Here is a 21,561-nt window from a genome sequence, read left to right as displayed (position 1 = left end):
TGCTCAAACTATTTGTTAGAGAGGGAGATCATCAAGTTTGCAGGAGACTCCAACTCCAGGTCTAGTGATATTCTACATGTTTCTTTATGTCAGCATATTCCACTCACACTTGTTCGTAGAGCCACATATCCATGTTTTATGACATATTTCAATGTGCCCCATACAGTTGCACTGGGTTTTCCTTCATTACAATGAACATGGGCACTGTAGTTTAAATTCAGTCGATCCCACTGCCATAACTATTTGCTAAAGCTACAAATAATAGTACTGGAAACAGCTGACCAAGTGTTTAAGGAAGTAAGTTAGCCTTTTATAAAAAATAAACAGTGAATAGAAACGGAATATGTGAGCAATTATATGTGTTAAAAGGGAGTATGTGTTTGTAATAAAATGACAGCTTTTTGCCTTTATCAGGTGAAGACTTGTTGTTAACTGATCATTAATCTGCGACCTAAACAGTGCCTCTTTGTTTCTAGTTTAAATTATGAAGCAGGCTTGTGCCATGTGAGTAATATATTTCACCACACCCTCCACTTAAAGACAAAAAGATTTAATGAAATTACAGAAAAACATTTTTTTTCTCAAAATTCAATTACAACCGTTAAGTTTAATCTCTTGTTTATATCTTGCTTTGACTGTGCTTTTTGAGGCGGCCATTGTGTTTGATAGCAATGAGTGGCAGCGCGCGCAGCAGCAGCAACAACAGCGCCTTTCACATGAGAATGGAGGCCTGTCTGGTGGCGCCAAAGGCAACAGGCTGCATGAGGCTGTAAATTAGTCAACTGCTTTCCTCCCGCTACATAATGAGAATCAGATGGTCGGTAGTCTCATGAAAAAAAACCACTATGTATATAAATGTTCGAGCATGTAGGCCTGAGGGATCAGACAGATAGTAGTTTGGCACAAACACGCACGCACACACACAGGTACACTCTCGGGCAATGACTGGATCAATTGCTTGGGGAACGAAGTTCACAGAAAGCCAAGAGCTCAGGATTCAATCTTCAGACCGATCTCGTCTCTTTGCTTTAGGATTTACCGTTTAGAGTGTTAACTGTTCCCAGAGACTCAAAGCAGTGATGCAACTATATGTTATGTAACCTGTAATAAAACACGGGAAGCTAATAACTCACATCTGTTCAAAGAGCCTGCAAGAACCTGCCTGTCTGCAAGTAATAACACTTTAAGCACATCAGTTTCAACTTTATTTCTTTCTGACTTTATTTTAATACTATTTGATTAAATTATTTATTGATCTGAGTTTTTATATTTTGAATATTAGTTATTGCGAGGTAACCTCCTCCTCACCTTAAGCTGCCTTATCCATGTAGTCTAATTCATTTAAATAAATGTCTGTTAAGTCTCTATCTATCGCCGAATGAGGTAACACAATGGTATTGAGCCTATGGCCCACTGATGAACGCATTTGCATTATATAGTATTATTATTATTATCGCCATAGGGTGCCGCCAAATAGAATGAAACTGAGAACTTTGAGATTATCCCTTTAAAAGACACCTCACCATCTTCATCTACAGATGCTGTTTCCCCTCTCTCACCTTACTATTACGGACTTCACGGGTGAAGGGCCTTTATGGTCTTTGCTCTTTAAATGACTGTACTCTACAAGTAAGTAAGTTACACTGCACCCTATTTCATAAACATCATGAAAAATACATCTCAACTCAAAGTTCACTTTCTAGCTTCTCCAGAGCTTTAAGTTGCATCTAATGTTCTTCATTGTTGTCTGCAGTTCCCTCCCTATTCTACTTTCTTATTCAATAGAGTCTACTTGTTATGAAACAGACTGAAATGAATACTGATGCATCTATATGATCTACCATAGCATGCAAGGCCATCAGTGACAAGATTCATATATTCTATGTAGATATTTTTAATGCCTGAAAATACTGCAGCGGAACAAAACACTTCTTACACATGTACCGGACAACATCAGCAAAGAGATAATCGGTGCATCTTTGTCCACAGGGGGTGCCAAAATGACACAAACTAAAAGTTCCTCACAGGATTTACGGGCTTTCTTCATCTTCAGCTCATGTTCTTCAATGGAATTTGTTCTCTACTCCACTTAACCTCATCAATCTTTTTAACTACTTGACTTGTATGATACAGAACATCTTAACTCAATGCCCGATAACTATCGTTTGAGAGTCACTATGTGAATAACTGTCTTCTTGATGTGATGTGCTGCATCAGTCTCACCTGCCAGAGGCTGAAGGAAAATCTCTCCGATCGGATGGATAAAGGAGATTCCATTCTGACCGTCGGCTGTGATCTCGTCTGTGAGCGCGGCGTCACCTCCTGTTACAAAATGAATGTTGCGGTCACTCTTATAACTCAGTTTTATAAGTAATGTCAAAACCATTCAAAACTCTTTTTTTTCCCACATATAAAATATGTTGCTGCCCAACTTTCTGCTTTTGTTATGTCAGTGACAGAAAGTTGAATAATGTGATAAATATATGTCATCTAACAATTAAGCTCCCCCTGATGGCGTTTACAGGCTATTATGTCTTTCTGGGATTAAAGCATAGAAAAAGCATAATAACTGTGTATAATTGCAATGGCAACCAACGACAAAACAACAACAAACACAAGCCGATCCCAGTGCATGGTAGTCCTTAACATCGCAGACAATGTTGCATATTTGTTCATGAATGTGACAATAATACTTTAAAAGGGCATTTCTGTTGAATGGTGTCATTTTCTGTAAAGAGCGGTTGAGAGCTGCCAAACAAGCATAAATTATGTTTAAGATTGTGACACAAATCACATTCAGCACTTTAAGAAAGACAGTTTTATCACACAAATGATTTCTTAAGGAGTTTAGTGTCTGTGTAGAAGCTATACGAGGGAGGGGGACAAGTGAAGGGACATAAAAGCAGCATCAGGGTAGCTGACAGAGCTCTGTTACCTCTGTAACCTCCTCCCCCGCCTCCAGCTGTGCACGCCCCACCTCCACCTCCAAAGCCCCCGTAGGTGGACCAGCTGAGCTTGAACACTGCCAGGGGACACGAGGATCCCCCCTCAGCACCCTCCACCAGAGACTTTCCTGCCCTCAGGTTAGGACTGGGACTGTCTTTCCAGCCTCCTCCTCCACCTTCAGGGAAACAAAGACAAAACAAGCACAAAGTTAAACACACACATTACATGAATAATCAAAGAGGGGGAAAAAATGAAAGTTAATGAGGGAGGCAGAAAATGTTGCAGAATCAGACAGCTGTAGGGACGGATTAGAGGTGAGCATGAAGAAACTTGTGACATTTTTCATGTTGAGGAGTGATGCTGCTCTCCCCCTGAACTCCATTTCAACTTCTGTAAGTGAGCAGGGATGAAGAGAGGTTACTGACCCGCAGAACGAACACTGTGGATACTCTCATAGGAGATTTGGCTCTATAGTTTGAACACACACAGTAAGCCAGAAAAGACAGCTCCAGATTTAACATACGAGGATGGATTTGGGAAGATTTGAGGCACAGCTGGATTATGTGTTTTTCAGCTGCAGCAGGTATCCATGGAGACGGGGCAACCGAACCTACAGTTAAGCTTGATTTCATGCAAAGGAAATGTTTGATGTGATCTGTAATGTTAAAGAAGCACTCACACACATAGATTTACAAGAATTCGGGGGCTTTAAAGCCACATATTTAGAAAAATGGTCATTATAGATGCAGCAGAAGGTGAGATGTGCCAACTTTTAGTTTGGGTCAAACCCCAAAAATACTCCCCAAGATGCAATTGGTTAGAGTGTTTTGCTTGGTCCTGCCCTCCTGGTAACAATGATGTCGTTAGAGCTCCATGCCATATATTTTTTTTAAAGCAGGAATTCTCTTATAAAGTTATTTTTTAATCATCATTGAGGCCAGCTTGAGACACAGAGGTATTCATTTTAACATAATTAGCATTTAAGCAATTAGAATTAATGAAGATTTTACCATTTGGGAGTTTAATCGTAGTTTTTACAAGTGTTTGTCTTTGCTGACCCTGCGTTCCATGCTCTCCCTGATTAAAGGCCTTCGTACATAACCGATCCCTGAGAGTATTTTCACATTTTGTCTCTTGTTTTTGAAGCACATACCTGGCTGATAAAGTAGCGATAGCACACTTCTTCTATAAAACTTGATGTCATTTGTGGAATTTTTATAGACTTGGGCTTCTCTGGAGCCAAAGAGGACATTTTACAACTGTTAACAAAGGCTGATTAGTTCCCCTCATGACTAGTAAACTGATCTTGAGCAGTAAGGTTTAAGTATTCCCCTGATCAAAATTGACATTTTTGCAGTCTGCGCAGCTGTGTTCATAGCATCGCAATAGGACCACAACAACAGTTTGTTAAGCATCTGTTGTCGAGCATTTCTTCCTTATGTCAGGCAGCGGCTTGACTCAGCTCTTGCTGCAGGCTGTTTATCTGACCGAGCACTTTGATTTAGCTGCAGAGTCATTAAGTGAGAGAGTCTGACAGGGTGTTCGCACAGAAAATCAGGCTCTGCTCGGTGTGTTAGGGCCTACCCAGAAGTCTCAAGGGAGCAAGATGTTTCAAGGAAAGAGCTCAGGGAAGTTAAGTTTGATGAGGTGGAAAGACCTCCAGGTGGAGATTAAAATAAAGCGGGCAGAGATACACGGCATTAAAATAACAGGTGGTGTTCTGTCTACCAGTTTTTTGTTGTGTTTCTTTGTTTTGTTCACAGACAGCTGGTGGGGAGACATGAAAGGGTCAGCCTGTTGTTTTTGCCTTTTATTTTTCACTTAACATCCACCCACAGCCGCACGCTATTGTTGTAACACTGACTCTGTTGAATACTCACATATTGGAGCTTAACTTTTGACAGATACTTTTCTGCAATAAATAAAAATTGTAAAGAGTCGACTGGTGCGATCACCAGCTAATCAAAGCCTGATCTATGGTGGCGAGCATATAAAAGCAGGCTAAAATAAAACACATACGTCTAGCATGAGCTCATAAGCAATAGACACACTATGTCTACTGGAGTCTCATGTGATGATCCGTTTCAGAAATGCCAGATGAAGTTTATCATGCAGCTCACAAAAATATGTACACACACACACACACCTCCTTTACTCACTACTAGCAGCTACATATTTCTCCAGATCTTTATCTACACAGTCCCACCGAGTTTTCAATAAGATGAGCTGATAGATAGTCTGTGCTGAAGGGCTGCAGGTCAGAGAGGATTTACGGAGAACGTTCAAGCAGGCCTTTCAAGGAGCAAAGAGAAGACATCTATGCCATATTTGTCTTGCTTGAAAGGTCAACCCTGTCAGGAAAACTAAAAATATAAACCAGGTAGATCCCATTATCCACAGGTCAGATGCATGCAGCTGTGTGAGAGCAAGTATGCATGCCAGCCCATGCTGCTTTGAGTGTTTGCGTACAGAACAAACAAATCGTTTCATGGGCGTCAGCCAGCAGGTCTCTGTGGGCTTCACTGCCTTTTAGAGAAATGAAAAGCGTGCTCTTGATTTTACACAAAAAGCTTGTCGTCATCTGAGGACCAACGCACTTCAGTACTACAAAAGTAGGAGGTTGTTCTTAACTAGAACACTTGGCATCTCTGTGATCATGACGTTTAGACCTTAGACTGATGTTGCTCATCGAAGGCTTATATCAGTCGAAAAGCCCCTTAAAGTGTGCTGAAAATAACAAAATGTTCTTGTGTGGTCCAAATTACAAACAGATGTCACTTCAAACTTTCATTGAAACTTCTTTTTGATCAAATAAATAGTCCCTATGAGGACTGTCGATTAATCAGATTAATGGGAACACTGATCGTGACAGAGTGGAGAGAGTGATCTCAAAGACAGATCTCTCCAAACCTGGGACCAGTTACAGTACTTATTATACCTGAAGCGCCAGTTCGACCGTTGGTACTGAGAGCTATGGTGCTGTTTTCGTACTGCTCCAGCGGAATGTGGTCCAAACTGGACTCTGGGTCCTCCATGTAGGCATTTCCTCCTCCACCAGCCGCAATCAGCAAGGGAACCAGCTCCGCTCCCTCCGTCTGTCAACACAGCATCACTGTTAATCCTACTCATTTGGGAGATTTACGTGCTCAGCGATACAAAAGAGAACATTTACATGTCAACATCTGCCACGAAACCTGCATTTGATTACAGATGGGAGAGCATCATGAAATGAATGTTACACCTTCTGACCTTTACTGTATTTCTATCAATATGTGCACTTAATCGCCACTAGGTATCAGACAAACCCAAACAATAATGATCCTCCATCACCTTAAAGATATATGTGGCTCCACCTCCTCCGCCTCCTCCCCCAGCCCACTCTGCACCAGCCTCTCCCCTGAGGTTGTCTTCAATCACTGACGACTCTCCCAGGCAGATTTTCTGGGTGTGGGGGTTTCTCTGCAAAAGAATAAACCCAGCAGCCAACATTTCTTTAATCCGGGTCACACTCCTGATTTCCTGGCAGAAGATATCCCAGAGGAAATCACACACAAATCTTTCCAGTTTGTCCTTGTGCTCACCCTACTCACCCCCGGGCACGCATCCTCTCCCTGGTGGCCCACCAGGATATAAAGAACATCTCCTTTCTCCAGGGGAAAAATGGCGGATATGAAGACCCCGTGGTTGCGTTTGTTGTGGTTTTTGGCTCCTTTCCCTCCTGCAGCCCCGTAGGCAGAGATCCTGAGGGAAATCGTTGCACCACAGGGGAATTTAATACTGTTACTGAAAGAAATTGCTTTCTGGCACAAGCATCACATTATATATATATTGTACTATATAAATAGACTGCAGTACATGTGAGCAAACAGCTATAGATGCCTGTCAAACAAGGAGAACAGCCACCTGCGGCTTTATATAGATTTCCACTAAGAAACAATCATTCTGTGACGTTATTGACAGCTGTGAGTAATTTAGCTCAACACCCTGTAAATCCATTCCCACTTTCCTGTGGTTTCGTTTTAAGTCGTCATGAGTGTGATAATTAGGTCCCATGACTGGCTCTGCAAAGACAATCAAATTGCTCGAGGTCTTGATCTGGCAGGACAACAATCAGACGCACTCAGCATGGCTAGAATAATTTGGTCCCACAGCCTGCTCTCATGCCTCTTAATCATCAAAGAGCCCAGCTCTCTGTAAACGCCACAATATTACTGCGTGTAGATCGATATGAACTATTCAATGTCTCCTTTAAAGACACTGTAGATCGAAAAATTGTTGGAAACAGTCGAGAGAGCCTGTGGCTTCCTGAACAACATGAATTGATGCACTTAAGGGACAAGAGTGGCTTTATCATATATGTTTGTTCTTGTCAACAAAGTCCATGAAAAGACTAAATCCGACTACGCATTTTTTGATATGTCAATCATTTCTGACTTCCCTACATGTTGTAGCTCTCAACCTGGAGCTCATGAGATCCTTCTTAATATATTTAACCTAGATTTAAGTTTTTAAATGCTGAGTACTCTTCTTAAACACCTTTTCAGCTGTGATTTTGTGTGCAAGACAGTATATCAAGTAGTAAATTCGAGTATAAGACGCACTTTTAATACTTTTTTTTTTCATCGAAAAAGTAGGCTGCGTCCTATATACCGGTGCGACCAATATACCAGTATAAAGTGCAGAGAGAGCTATTTTATAGTGCTACGGTACTTTACCCAGATGACCTAATCTAGCTTAAGATTCGTCACAGACATGCAACATTCTTTGTCGATTTGGGTCTAGATTTGTTGACAATGAGAAACACATCGAATAACTGAGCAGCTTTTACCTTAACGATCATCTTTATCACTTACAGGTATCTGTTAGTAGCCGGTACCCTCCATATTTGGACGCCTTTCAAGGAGCCTTCCTTTCCCACCGTAACACTGACATTTTTGTTCCGGTAGGTGCTGTCACACTGGGCCTGGGTGGGACCGTGAGGACCACTGGCACCGCATGAGTTAAACCACCACGTCATTAAAGAGACTTCTAGAAGAATGAGACAAAGACAAGCAATGGAACAACAACATTGGAGGACAGAAACACTAATACGGCAAAACATCTAGTGGAGCAAGTGGGATTGAATGAGCCACCTGGTATGTGAGCTCTTAATGTAGAATGAATTAAAGCTTCAGGTCAGCTGATACACTTGATAAAGGGTCAAGTATTAAGAGCAATTTCAAGAGCACAATCCACCGCATATTATGTAAATTCTGCCTGCAGAATTGATTCAAAAGAGGCGAGGGACACTTCACAAGGTCTCAGAGGTGTACGCTGAAGCTGTAGGCTACCTGAGGCTGAAGGCTCTGGAAGGGGGCTTAAGAAATCCTCCAAGTCCGCCATGGTGAGAAGAGAGTTGAGATCTGAGGAGAGGCAGGCAGCCAAGGTAGAGAGAGATGGGATGAAAGAGAGCGAAAGAGTCACATTCATCCATCTGCATATCGCTTAAGAATAAATTGTATCCAGACAGAAAGCCACAAGGATCAGAGGGAATGAGAACAATTCAAGGAGGGGTATTATGGTTGAACACAAAGACATTTCCTCAGAGAAGTTCCCGAGCAGGAAAACATAACACACTTATTGAATTTTGTCCATTTCCATGGTTTCGCTCAATGTTTCTGTACATGTTGAAGGTTTTACAGGGCAGCGTTCTTTGCATGAACCAAAAAACTTCCACTACACAGTCCTCTGCAGGGCTTCCCTGAAACAAATGTGTTTGACGTGGCTAAAGCAACAAGAGCCCTCCTGAACTCACTTCAACGCTGTTTAAGCATGAAAAAATAGATCCCAGCAGAGAGCTGTCAGAAATGTGATAGGTGGAAACATTAAGCTCAGTTTTGGCTTACTAAAGGTTCTCTAGGGTCCTCAATTGACTATGGTATCAATCAAACAATGTTCCAGTCTTGCTCAACTGCAAATAAGCTACAGTTGAGGTTAAGACAAAAAACAGACGTATTCCTTTAACCCAACACACAAAAAATCAAATTCAAGTTCATCCCAGACAGTATCAAGTCTTAATAAACATTGACACATGAATATTGCAGAAAAGCATTCGATGTGTGTCACCCCTCGTCAAAAACATCGAACTGAGCCATGCAAACAAATGATTGAGTGCCTGCTCGGTGCCGAGTGAAAGACGGCAGTCATCAGTTAGCCTCAACAACAGTCGAGTCCCCGTCGTGTTCCTCTGCTCTACATTTACACTTAACACGGGTCGGATTAGTAAAGTGAACAGATCACTGTAAACTGTCATTAGGAGAGAAATTGGGTAATGTTTCTTAGACAGATTTATTATCATCTTGGGCATCATTTACTTTCCAGTTAAATGAGCCGTGAAGACAGCCCGCTGGAGAGCGGTCTCTGCGGCCACAAGTGCCAAGCAGGAGTTTTCTTGCAAACAATCAAAAGTTATGTTTATATTTAGTCTCTAACCAAAACAAATTGTATGTATCCTCGAGGTTAGCAGACTAGTTCAATGGTTTTCCTTCATCATCAAACATTTGCAAAGCCACATTTTGTATGTTTAAGCTTGTGAATTGATTAAATCCGTGTTGATTGGTTTGCAGCCTTTGTTGGAATTTTACTGCGCTTCTTTTCCACCACACAGGAATGTTGGGAATGTAAGTAAAGTAGGTTATCTTGATAAAAGTTAATTTAGTGTTACACAGACTCCCTTTATGACAGAAAAACTAGTGTGACCAGTAACATTCGCTCCCCCTGGAGAAGGCAAATCTTTGAGTTAAAATAAACAAACTTTGATTTGTATTGGTTTGAAATACTCTTTGCCATAACAAACTTCGATTACATTCCAGTATATCTGCTACGGTAAAAGGCGTTTTATAATAGTAAGCCACAGTTTACCTGAATTGAAGCAGGCTGCTCCAATAGCAATGTTATCAAGAGCGACATCAGCATTAGAGCCATGCGCCCACACAGCCGTCACCTTAACGTGGAACCTGGAGCAAAGCACATACCGTACGTGCAATTAGAGCTTCATCGTTTACATCTTTCAATGAATGCAACAGGAATTCAAGATTCGTCAAAATAATCACAAATTATTTCGGTAACAGCAGCAATTTGAAATATATACTCATTCTTCACCTCCTCACCATGACGGTAAATTGTAACGCACAGCAGCTAAAGAACAGCTTTTATTTTGATATAAAATGAGGCTGATGGAAGAAACTTTTAAACACAGGAGACGACGACTGTTCCTTATGCTGTAGAACAGTGGTTCTCAACTGCTGGGTCGGGACCCAAAAGTGGGTCGCGGGGCTGTTTTCAGTGGGTCGCAGATGTGTGCTTGGAGAAAAAAGTTGTGGCAAAAAGTCAATGCTGTGCTTTTATTTTGAAGGACATGGGTTTCCTATGACGTAGGTGCAGTAGTAGTGTAGTTTATTCATACTCCATGTATCAACTGATTGGGTAATCCCAGCTACAGTTACATTTACATTCTTGAAACTTGATGAGACTTGATGTAGTTGCATTAATGTTGCTGGGGCTGTTAATTAAATAAATTGTAGAGGGAATATTTTCCTCGTATGCACTGCCGCCTGCGGGTCACATTGGCTGACCATTATACTGTTGTGTTTTGTGATGTTGACATACTGTGATGGTTTTCTTCCGTCTCAGCTCCAAAATGCACCATTTCTTTAATTAAATAAATGTGGGTGGTTGAAAAATTTCAGAAATCTGGGTCGTGACTTGTCACTACGGAGGCGGTGGAGGATCCTGAGGCTAGACCAGTTGAGAACCACTGATGTAGAACATCATTGTTACATTATCTGCTCATCTACCCATCTGTTTTTATTTTATGTACCCATAATGAAGGCCGGTCAGCTGCAGGGCAACATCTTCCCAGTCGTCTGTCCACTGACCATTTCTCTCCCAGATCAGCGGTGCGTTGGTGGTTCTATTCTCCTCTATTGCCACCAGCAATGAGCCATTAAAGTCCCCATACAGGTACAGAGAGAAACGCAACTGCACAGAAAAATTTACACAATTTCAGCAAGGAGTTAGTTTATAAACAAAATCTTTTTATGCTAAAGGGCAGCCTCACAAGGAGAAGGGAACAAAAATATAGCAACATAATAGTCCACATGTGTATCTGTTGTAATCACTGACCTGGCAGGCAGCAGAGGAGACCGGGGGAGGGAAGGAGGAGCTCTGAATGGACGCCTCTTGAAGGGGATTAGTCTCTCTTACCTGAAGAATCAGGAAGTGCCCTGGGGGTGCACAATAATGTGACACAGTCAAAATAATGTAAACGAGAGATACAGTAATAGTTAAAATATAAGGAGTAAATGTTCTGAAGCTGGATTTAAACGATCTATATGTCCCCGGTCATCAGAATGGAAAACACTCATCAGAGCGACATTAGTACAATCAGGGTGTTAACACAGCCAACCTGGTGTACGCTGCAGAGCGACACCCTGCATGTCTTCTTCCTCCAGAAACTCGTCTCCAGCGACCCGTCTCCAGGCAGAGTGATTGTTGGACACAGACCAGCCGCATGCGTCCAGTTCAAACGAGCAGTGTGAGCCAAACAACAGGGCACCTGGAGGAGGAGGGAGAGTGTAACTCATGATCGTAAAAAACCGACATTAAAGAAATATGTCCCAATTCTTTTGCGAAGGGTCTTTGCCTATTTGTTTAGTGGACATCCCTGCTACTAACAAGCATCTACAACCAGTAAATCTCTTTGAACACCACAAGTTGCCATACTTAGATTTCTGTCTACATAATGATTAAACAAACACATGGTAAGGAATATTTTCTAAACAAGGATGCCCAGATATTTTTCACTGCAAGCTGTTTTATGTAAAGCTAGTGTATTTAATTACAGCTCTGTGCTTACAAGAGACATGACATTGGTATTCTTCTTCTTAACTGTCATACAAGTACTAAATGAACATTTCCTCTCATTAAAGAATCTGTACTTAAATGAGATGGATGTTAAAGACACCTTTCATTGCTAGGACAGTTCCTCCTCTTTGTAGTCTGTGCTAAGCTTAACTAAACTTAAATCATCATTATCCTGGACATAAAGCTAAAAATTGATAAACATTTATTTAATTTGATCTTGATAAGATAAAAAAAAGAGGCACTTTAATGAGCAATCATAAGGTAGCGATTTTACTGGCAGGCCATTGAAATAAATACCCGCCACTGTGACCCAGCTCCTTCACCCCAGGGAGCCACAAGTCAAGGACTCTAAATAGCCCTGATTCATCGATTTCATCTGTGACTGAAGCGAGGCCAGTTGATTCTCACTGTGGTGAAGTGTTTTTTTTTTCAACTCAATGATTGATCTTTTTTTATAAAAATAGAAGGAAGCTTGTTTTATTAAAGTTGGAGGAAATTAAAAGTATTGACTGACTGTTGATATTTTCAAAGGCGTGAGTTGAGATAAAAACTTTCTGGCCAATGAAGAAAGAAGAACACAAGCTGATGAGAACAGTTTGAATCATCTGAGGACAGTCAGGGCTCACACTTTAAATGTCGATATAAAAGTTATTTTCCGCACTTTAAATGTATTGTAGAGAGGCTCTTGGAATAGAATAATCCGGTACCTCCAGTCAAAGGATTAACAATTTAGCATACATTAAAGCTTTAATACAAATGCAAATGAATAACAGCCGACTAGAAGCCCAATATTCTGCTTTAGGACTCCTGTACTTCATGCTGGCCTGGCGTATCACTCCACCTTCAATCACACAAAGAGAAGCACGTACACATCTTTTGCTTTTTTGTGTGTTTTCACACTCCCACTCTCAGAATCAGTTTAACGGTGCAGATAAAATCAAATCAAAAATGATTCATCATCACACAAGGGAGAACCTCTGAAGCCAACCGGCAAAGTCCATTTTCAAGTATGACTAATAGATACTGAAGGCCACAGTTTGCCTCGTCAAACGATCCTTTTCTGCATTTTGTGATTTCATTAAGAAAATATTAAACCTCACCACAGATGAAGCCCTCATCCTCTCCTAAAGGACAGTCAGTGTGGAAGTCGCACACTTGGCTCTGGTCGATGCAGACTCCTGAGTTTTCGCAGTGGAAAGATTCCCCGCAGGCTGCATCCAGCTCGATGGTCTGACCTGCAGCCAAGCAACCACATAACGTTTAAACAGTGCTGTAATCACATGTACTCAATGTCATGGAGAACTCAGAGAACAAGATTAAGAATTTAACTGTAAAATTGTGAATATATGTTTTTTAAAGGAGTAATGACACATTTTGCTTTTTTTTGAAGTTCAACTACTCTCATTTCTTAATCTGAGCTAGAGCCAGCAAACAGTTAACAGATACGCCAGGGGGGCTGGCATCAGGGGGAACCAGTTAGCGTGGCTCTGTCCAGAGGTAACAAATCCCCCCAGTGTCTCTAACACAAACTGTAAACTGTAAGCTGTGTGGCTGTGTCAACAGTCAGCAGGTTGCAAGAAGTACATTTATCCATTAGAAAATTGTACATAGATATTATTTTACACCTCTGAAATTGCTTGAAATGGGCATAACCAAGGGCAATAAGTGTTGGAAATGTAATATACAGGTGGGCACATTCCTCCATGCTCTATGGAACTGCCCCATGGTACTACCTTTCTGGAAGATTGTCCTGAAAAGTCTTGAAGGCTGGCATAAACAGCTTCTTCCAGAAGCCCCCCAATTATGTTTGTTAGGAATCAAATCTCTTGTGTCACCAGGCATTACAAAAGCACAGTCTGGACTGATAATGACGGGCTGTGTTGTAGCAGCTAAGCTAATTCTGCACAGTTGGAAAAGCCCACATAAACAAGGCTTAAACTCATGACAGAGACTGCTGCATTTGAAAATATGATTGCTCGGGTAAATAACGTCCTAAGCAAAACTAGCCAAATATGAAAGGTCTTTATGGCCTATATTACAGGTGTAACACATTAAATAGGGTATAGAGTACTTGCAAGAAGGAGCAGTATATGTGTACATGTACATACGATAACTGTAAGTGCATGTCTGTGTAGATGCATATATTGATGTATGACCTAAACAGTCAGCAGTTTTTCAGTTAAAACAAAGATATAGATGTTTAAACACACTGAACTCACCCGATTCACAGTCTATGAGCTCCAAAGAGTCCAGAGCCACAGTAGCCCCATCGTCCCCCAGACAGGAAGAGTAGAGCAGGGTCACCTGAAAGGGCTCCTCCACCTGACCAATCATAGTCTCTAGAACCTCCCACTCACCCCTGCATCAACCAATCAGAGAGAAACGTCTTTCAAAGTCGACTGCAAGAATTCACAACTTTCTTAATACTGGATATCATTAGCTTGTATGGCTAAGTTTCAAGATATTGTATTGCACAACTATCCTTGCGATAGGCAATTAGAGAGGCCTAAAAAATCTGCTTGGATGTAATATAAACTTTTACTGGTTTACATTAAAGAAAACACTGTAGCTGCTGAAGAATTGTGGGTACCCTGTGGCATTTCATCATAAACAAACACTTTGATAAAACAATCCTGAATTTCATCAAAAGAAAGAAACAGCTTGAATATATTTTCTTCCCCATAAAACATTTTCATCAAGCTTTCTGGCTTGTTATGAACCCCACATTGTTAATATCAGTGTGTGACTTGAATCTTTTGCTCTTTCACTGTCATGTGGCACCTTCTACAGCATAGTACTGCCAACACTGTTCAAATGTAGTCAGCAATGGTGTCATATGAGTACCATGAATAAGAATACATCGGTAAAGGCCACATTACAGAGCAAATATTACTTTAATCTTTGTCAGAATGTCAACCTGAAATCTTTATGTGCACTTTTACTAAGCTTTAATCAACATATTACAAATGCACCTGTTTGGGTCCATCTCTGAAAATAACATACATGCTTTACTGTACTTTCAAGTACTGTACATTTATTAGAGGGTTTGTTTGCTCTAGGTTTTCATTCTGTAAAATGAAGATAATGCATACAATCTAGGGTCCGTTTCCAGAAGCACTTAGCCTCGGTTTTGCAGTAAAAATGTTCAATTAGTTGTTGTCGGCTTCTGAGAATAGTCAGTACAGAGCAAAACCTCACAACACACAATGCACAGAGTAAAGATACAGCACTTAGGATGGGAACTGTGCTCTAAATAGAGAGTGCATCTATATGTTACACCTGCAGGTACGTGGGAGAACTGTGGGCTGGATAAATGAAAGTACTGTATGTGTGTGTCTCATAATGGAATTGCTCAGTCCATTACTGCCAACAGAAAAACATACTACATATTCTCATCCATCCCTCTTCTGTCATAACCAATTATATATAAATTTATTTCCAGAGATGCAGAGACACGAGTGCTTTTGGCTGTACTTCAGCATTAGATCAAAAGGAGATTCTTGCCCCCATTGACCAAACAACACGCAGGAGACCGCTGTCCCCACACAACTCAAGAGATTGTCCCACATGAAAGATACACCTCTCATTGCAGTGACTCAAAGCTACCTTTTAGTTATTTAACTGGTTGGACCTTTACTTGACAAGCAATGCAATCAGTGTAGATGCAGGCTTTTGCCTTCTGACACTAATTAAAGGGACATGAGCTGCATAAATAATAAGTTCACCAATATATAAATAAACATTCTGCTCAAACTCTATCACAGAGGCACGCAGAGCCTGTTCTGAGTTTGCTGACCTGCGGTCATCATGTCCGTTGAGAACCATAGAGTGAATCGTTGAACCTGAGAGAACCGGCTTAATCAGGAGCGTGAGGTTCCCTGCTGCTGGACCGGCCTGGTACAGAGCCACCTGCAACATGCAGTGTCTGCTGCTTCCTGGCAAGACCGGGCTGGTTAAGTGGTACTCACATCTCCCAGAGGCCTCTGAGGCAGGGTAGGAGCTCAGAAGAAGGAAGTGCCCTGGGGTAATCAAACAGAGTAGAAAATCCATGCTTGACAGTTTTATAGCAGCATCATAATAATGTCACTCCTGTAAAACTAATGCTTCAGGATGGATATGAGACTGAGCATTAGGGTATATCAAGCACAAAATTAAAATAAATGTCAATGGAGATGCACTGACTCAAAGAGCTCTGAGTCAGTAACTGGGTTTTATAACCTTTAAATACGTTTCATTTAGTTTGTGCTCAGTGGAAGTCTTACGGTCTTACCGTCAGAGCTTCCGACAGAGTGGTCGGTCACAGGAGTCGTCTCAGCCTCGGCGCCTTCTGATTGCAGCGGCGACACCACGGACCAGTCACTTTGGTCGCTGTGATTGGATAAAGTCCAGAGGCAAAGTGTCTCAAAATCACAGGAGGTAACTAAAAGACAGAAAGGACAATGAAGAAGGACAATATTAATTCAAAGCTGCCAAAACAATACTTGTGTCCTATTTTTATAGAATTTATTTTATCTTACATCCACTTATTTCAAACAAATATGTCTGTTCTAAGATGTTTTGATGCACAAAAACCTTTTTATTTAACACTCTAATCCTCAAACTACTCAACATTAAAGGAGCAATTAGCCCCTGGAAAAAGCCACTGTCAGTCAAAGCTGGTATTCTCTGTAATCCATAGAAGCAATAATATTTGAAATTGGCGCCATAGCTGTGAAGAAAGTTGTACAAACAGCTTGTGGTTTCGCCCATTCTTCATTCCTACAACACCCAGCGTGCATTGCGCCTCTCCCTCTGAAAGGAACGGCCTAGAGAGATGCTGGAGTGAAATACTACCATTTCGCTGTAGGCAATGGCTTAGAGCGGTGCAGAATCCGAAATACGACGAGAATATACCGGTGAATCTTCAGGTCTGCAGTCTACATTTCAAACCGGATGATTTTGAACGAGACATGACATCGGAGGCGGGCGACCTAGATTTAGGAAGTGTAGTTTAGCGAGCTCCCTGGCCAATGGGTGCTTCTCTAATGGGCCCTGGAAAACCTCCGCCAGACGACGTAAAACACGTCATCTGGCGGATGTTTTCCAGGGCCGATTGGAGAAGCGGATCTTGTCCTCCAAAGGCACAGAGCGAAATTGCATGTTATTCTACCATAATGGCATTGGCTCTCCATAATAGCATGATAGGACTGCGGTTGAAAATCGGCAAACTGGCCCTTTAAGTCTAAGAGAACAAACAGCAAATGTTATTCACCCCAAAAAAGATGTTTTTACTTTGTTTTCTTGGGATCACGAGAAATGCATTTCATGATCTCAAAAAAACAAGTTGTTTTTCTGACATTATGAAATATTTAAAGTTAATACATGAGGTTTTTCATTTTCAATTTTCTAAATTAAGTTTATCTACAATTTTGGTCATTGGTTGTTCTTCTTTATAACAAATAAATTAATTCACATCTGCACACGACCTCCACTACAGATGAATAATTTCCCTGGCTCATGGCCCAAAATTCCTCTAAATTTAATTGAAAACCAAAATCTTCTAAGCAGCCAAACAGACAGACTCTTTGTACCAGTTGAGTGATGTGAGTCTGTCTGTGTTGGGGGGAGGGGGTTGATGAACAGGATAAGAAAAGAAAAGAGGAGGCGTTTCAGGCGTCATGTGATGGTTGGAGAGGAAAATGCCACTACAGCTAATTTAGCAAACTGCCAGAGTATTCCTTCTGGGGATAAATGACAGAAACATGAGGCACATAACTGAATTATTATGTCATTGAAACCCACTTTCATGTCCTTCTTTCATAAAATACTATAAATGAACCATCCTGATCACAAATGACCAAATCAGACTGGATGCTTCTTCACAAGGTGTTTTAATGTTGTCAGGATGCTATTTGTGTTCTTGTATTTTTAACTCTCTAAAACAGCTGTGTTGTTATAGTTCAAGGCAGACTTACATTAATGACTTGTTTTTCTGTTAATCAACTTTCTTGTGATGGATAATTGGTAATAGAATCATTCCTGACCTATAGGAGAAAGGTGCTGTATATGCACTAATTAAGTTTTTTCTCTAAATTGTGCCTTTCAATCAAACTAATTGCCTTTCAGATCAGAGAGTATTTAAACTGATGCAGGTGTTCATCACCCGTGCAGTGTGATGTTGTTGCACTTAACTATGAAAAGGGCACAGTATAATGTGAAGGTTAGACATCTTCTGTCAGAAGACACTGTTAGGTTAATCAGGGCAAGTATATTTAGCTCTTATTTTACGTACTTTAATAGCTTTGTCTCTTTCATGGAAGGTACTTTTATTGATCTTAGGCTGTAGACGTAAATTACTTAAAACTTGTGCGTCAGTCTCTTTCGTTGTCATCTTATACTGTTGTTTATCTTTTAAGCATTCGTCTGCCAATGATTGAAGAAATGTGTCAAGGAATGTGTGTCCCAAGGTTCCCCTGTAGCTTGCTAGGACAGAGTGTACCATAAGACTGTTTGCTTGAACCTGGTATTCAGTAACTCATGATGTTACACGGGCACTTAAAGTAATAATCTTAAAGATTTTCATGCAAATAAATGTCTGTTGAGTAACTATCTATCACCGAATGAGGTAACACAATGGTGATTGAGCCTATGGCCCACTGATGAAAGCCTTTGCATTTGCAGAATTAAAAACTGCGGCGCCCAGTTAGTGACGCGTTTTCCATCACCCAGCAGTGGTTGGTCTGCCAGAGAGGGTAGGCGGAGCTACGCAGCTGATTTTCCAGTCTCTGCAAGTGTTGCGAGTAAACCGTAATCTACTATGGCTGAACAAACAAAGAAAACACTGTGTGGATATCTGGGAAGTGTGCTTCTGCAATTACCTTTTACCGCCATGGGTGCCGCCAAAGAGAACGAAACTGAGATCTTCGAGATTATAACTTTAATGCATGTGTGAAAGAGAAATCCTATGTCTTCATAACTATGGGTAAGTTGGTTTATTCATGGATTTTATTTTTCTTATAGAAAGCAAAGTATTGCATTTGTATATAATTTATCTATATTTTTAATGATGCGATCAGGCATATTCTTTGTTTCTCTCTGAGAAAGCACTGAGGGTATGCATGCAAGAGAAACCTTGTAAAAGTGTTATTCTGCCATGGCAACACTTACTGTTGCTGCTGGCTGGGAAATTAACGGCTGAAAAACATCTCTGAAAAGTGTGCCTCTACCTTTCACACTGCACATCACAACACTTCACCAGCAATGACAATATTGACCCAGATGATCATGGGAATACTTGTTCTCTGTTTGGTGTGTGTGCAGTTGTGTTTGTCAGAACATCGGCGAGCACACATTTCTTACTTTGGCTGTCATCTTCTAAACCCAGATGATGAGGAAACAGCTGATCGGAGTAGCTCTCCTCCAGAAACCGGTCCAACAGAGCGTGACAGGTGCTGCTTACTGCGGAGAGAAAGACAGGGATTGTTCATCTTCTGAAGCCAAGTCACACATACATATCAAACTTCAAGCTGCTCTTAAAGATATTTTCTGTCCCGAATCAACCCAAGCACCCTGTTTGAGTTGAAACTTCAGTTCCCTTGAAGCAGAATACATCCTGGAAATATTTATTGGAGAATAACATGATTATCTAAACCCAGCAAACGCCAACAAAGGGAGTTACTGTAAAACAACACAGCCTGCAGACAGTAGATGGAAAATTGTGCAATATGAAAAACATGTCGAAAGACTCGCAAGTAAGGTGAAACATCCATACAGTCGTTGAGGCTATAAGCGTGAATGATTGTCCGTCGATACTTGTTAGCCCTGTAATAAACTTGCAGCCAGTCCAGGGTGAACTTTACCTGTTTCCTACTGTGAGCTGGGAAGGGCTCCAGAAGTAAAGCATCCTGTGACCCTGCAAATCTATTAGGGGTGCAACAAAACTAAAACAACACTTTGTTCATGACAGGTTAGTTTTGTTTAAGTTGTAATCTGGAAGATTTCAGTTTCGTTCTCTATTTTCTTTGCTGACGGCCACTTTCCTTTTTTAGACTGTTTCATCTGAGAGTTGAATTTGTTTCTTTTTCTCTGGATTTTCACTTATTTTTGAAGTTGTATCTGTAGTCATTGATCTTTTCTTTGTTTGTTCAGCCATAGTAGATTACTGTTTACTCGCAACACTTGCAAAGACTGGAAAAGCAGCCGCTTAGCTCCGCCTACCCTCTCTGGCAGACCAACCACTGCTGGCTGATGGAAAACGCGTCACTAACTGGGCGCCGCTTGAGATTTTTTCCGTGAAAGTTGCACAAGACACCCAGTCTGTAATTCTGCAAATGCAAAGGCTTTCATCAGTGGGCCGTAGGCTCAATCACCATTGGGTTACCTCATTCGGCGATAGATAGAGACTTAACAGACGTTTATTTACATGAAAATCTTTGACATTGTTCAAGATCAGACCAGACCAGATCAGAAATTCTATGGGATTTTACATGTTCACTTTGACAGATTGAGATTTGTAGTTTAGAAAAAAAAACTTGAAGTGTTTGAACTAAAAGCAGGGAAAGGCAATAAGTTGTGGTGAGTAATTTGTTATCTTGGGATATAAAGTTGTTTTCTTATGATAACAAGATAATGAAATTTAGATTTTCAGATGAAGAGTGAAAAAAAGAGAAGATTTTGTGGATTAGATGTTATAATCCAGATTAGGAAGACTATACATGTAAAAAATCAACAAGGTTTTCTCGTATTACCTCAATTAGTTTCACCTCCGGGTTACCGACCCTTTGAGCATCAGTTTGCTCCAACCAAACTCAGATGGTACAACATCTTCAAACAATATCTCTAGCTTTCCAAAACAGGCCCACTTCACTCTGCCCTCAAGAGAGGCTGATGGGAGGAAATACAAACACACGCTTTCTGATATGGTTGTATAAACTGCTTTGTTTTTTGGGCATTCCAGCTTAACCCTTTAATAGATCTTGTTTGTTTGGGAAAAATGCATAGGCAGCATAGCATAGGTTTTATATCTATAAAAATACACTATTGAATGACTTAAACCAAACCCCGCTCTCGGTTGTCTATCTTAATCAGTTAGGCCTGCCACATGTGCATTGTGCCTCAGCCCTGTGCATGCTGGGTATGGATCCAGTTCCCCATCATAGATGGATGGATGGATGAACCACAGAGCTGATCCAGAAATAGTCTCCACTGCCGACCGAGCAAACACCCAACACAAACACCCTACAGACATGGTCTTGTATGTTTAAGAGGCAGTACACTCCACACGTGACATGACATTCAACATACTAACAAGCATGAACAGCAGACATTGAGGGGGATGATCATATTGCAGTGGGTCATCGCAACTCAACCCCTGTAATAGCCTCTGGACAGTGACATTACTGTTCTCTGGAGCCTGTAGGGCAAGGTCCCAGAGGTCAAGCAGGACAAATTGAATTATTTAAAGGACAGTTTATTAAAAGCTGTTAGCTGTGATAATGATGTGGAGTGACAGCAATGGCAGCACAGCTATTCATTGGTAAATATGGAACAAAAGTAGCTATGGATAGATTCCTGAATAGGGAAACCGGAAACCCATCAGGAGGGGGGTTCATCCACAGAGAAAATATTAACACATTACTATAAACATAAAATAGCAAACTGTTTTTTTGGGGGGATTCCCCCCAGAAATGGCATTTCCTGTCATTACATCCCACTTTGGCCCAGTTTTAATTT

General features: G+C 41.0%; 1 protein-coding gene across 1 annotated transcript in view; it reads right to left on the bottom strand.

The window, feature by feature from the left end:
- ltk (leukocyte receptor tyrosine kinase) overlaps positions 1 to 21,561 on the bottom strand; it is a 46,751-nt gene that overhangs the window by 11,045 nt on the left and 14,145 nt on the right. The window contains exons 2-17 of the mRNA XM_069661804.1: positions 19,189 to 19,287; positions 16,121 to 16,270; positions 15,647 to 15,869; positions 14,070 to 14,209; positions 12,951 to 13,085; positions 11,393 to 11,542; positions 11,110 to 11,210; positions 10,805 to 10,965; positions 9,847 to 9,941; positions 8,277 to 8,348; positions 7,800 to 7,974; positions 6,528 to 6,687; positions 6,277 to 6,405; positions 5,885 to 6,041; positions 2,936 to 3,121; positions 2,224 to 2,322 (exon numbers count right to left, since the gene is read on the bottom strand). Of these exons, the coding sequence (XP_069517905.1) occupies positions 2,224 to 2,322; positions 2,936 to 3,121; positions 5,885 to 6,041; positions 6,277 to 6,405; positions 6,528 to 6,687; positions 7,800 to 7,974; positions 8,277 to 8,348; positions 9,847 to 9,941; positions 10,805 to 10,965; positions 11,110 to 11,210; positions 11,393 to 11,542; positions 12,951 to 13,085; positions 14,070 to 14,209; positions 15,647 to 15,869; positions 16,121 to 16,270; positions 19,189 to 19,287 (2,232 nt within the window). The remainder of the gene's footprint in view (positions 1 to 2,223; positions 2,323 to 2,935; positions 3,122 to 5,884; positions 6,042 to 6,276; positions 6,406 to 6,527; positions 6,688 to 7,799; positions 7,975 to 8,276; positions 8,349 to 9,846; positions 9,942 to 10,804; positions 10,966 to 11,109; positions 11,211 to 11,392; positions 11,543 to 12,950; positions 13,086 to 14,069; positions 14,210 to 15,646; positions 15,870 to 16,120; positions 16,271 to 19,188; positions 19,288 to 21,561) is intronic.

This window comes from Semicossyphus pulcher, unplaced genomic scaffold (genome assembly GCF_022749685.1).
Source record: "Semicossyphus pulcher isolate SPU_LCO1_2020_fin unplaced genomic scaffold, fSemPul1.0.p SCAF_14, whole genome shotgun sequence".
NCBI lineage: Eukaryota > Metazoa > Chordata > Actinopteri > Labriformes > Labridae > Semicossyphus > Semicossyphus pulcher.
Note: the sequence above shows the minus strand (reverse complement) of the source record. Positions and strands in the feature narration are given on the sequence as shown.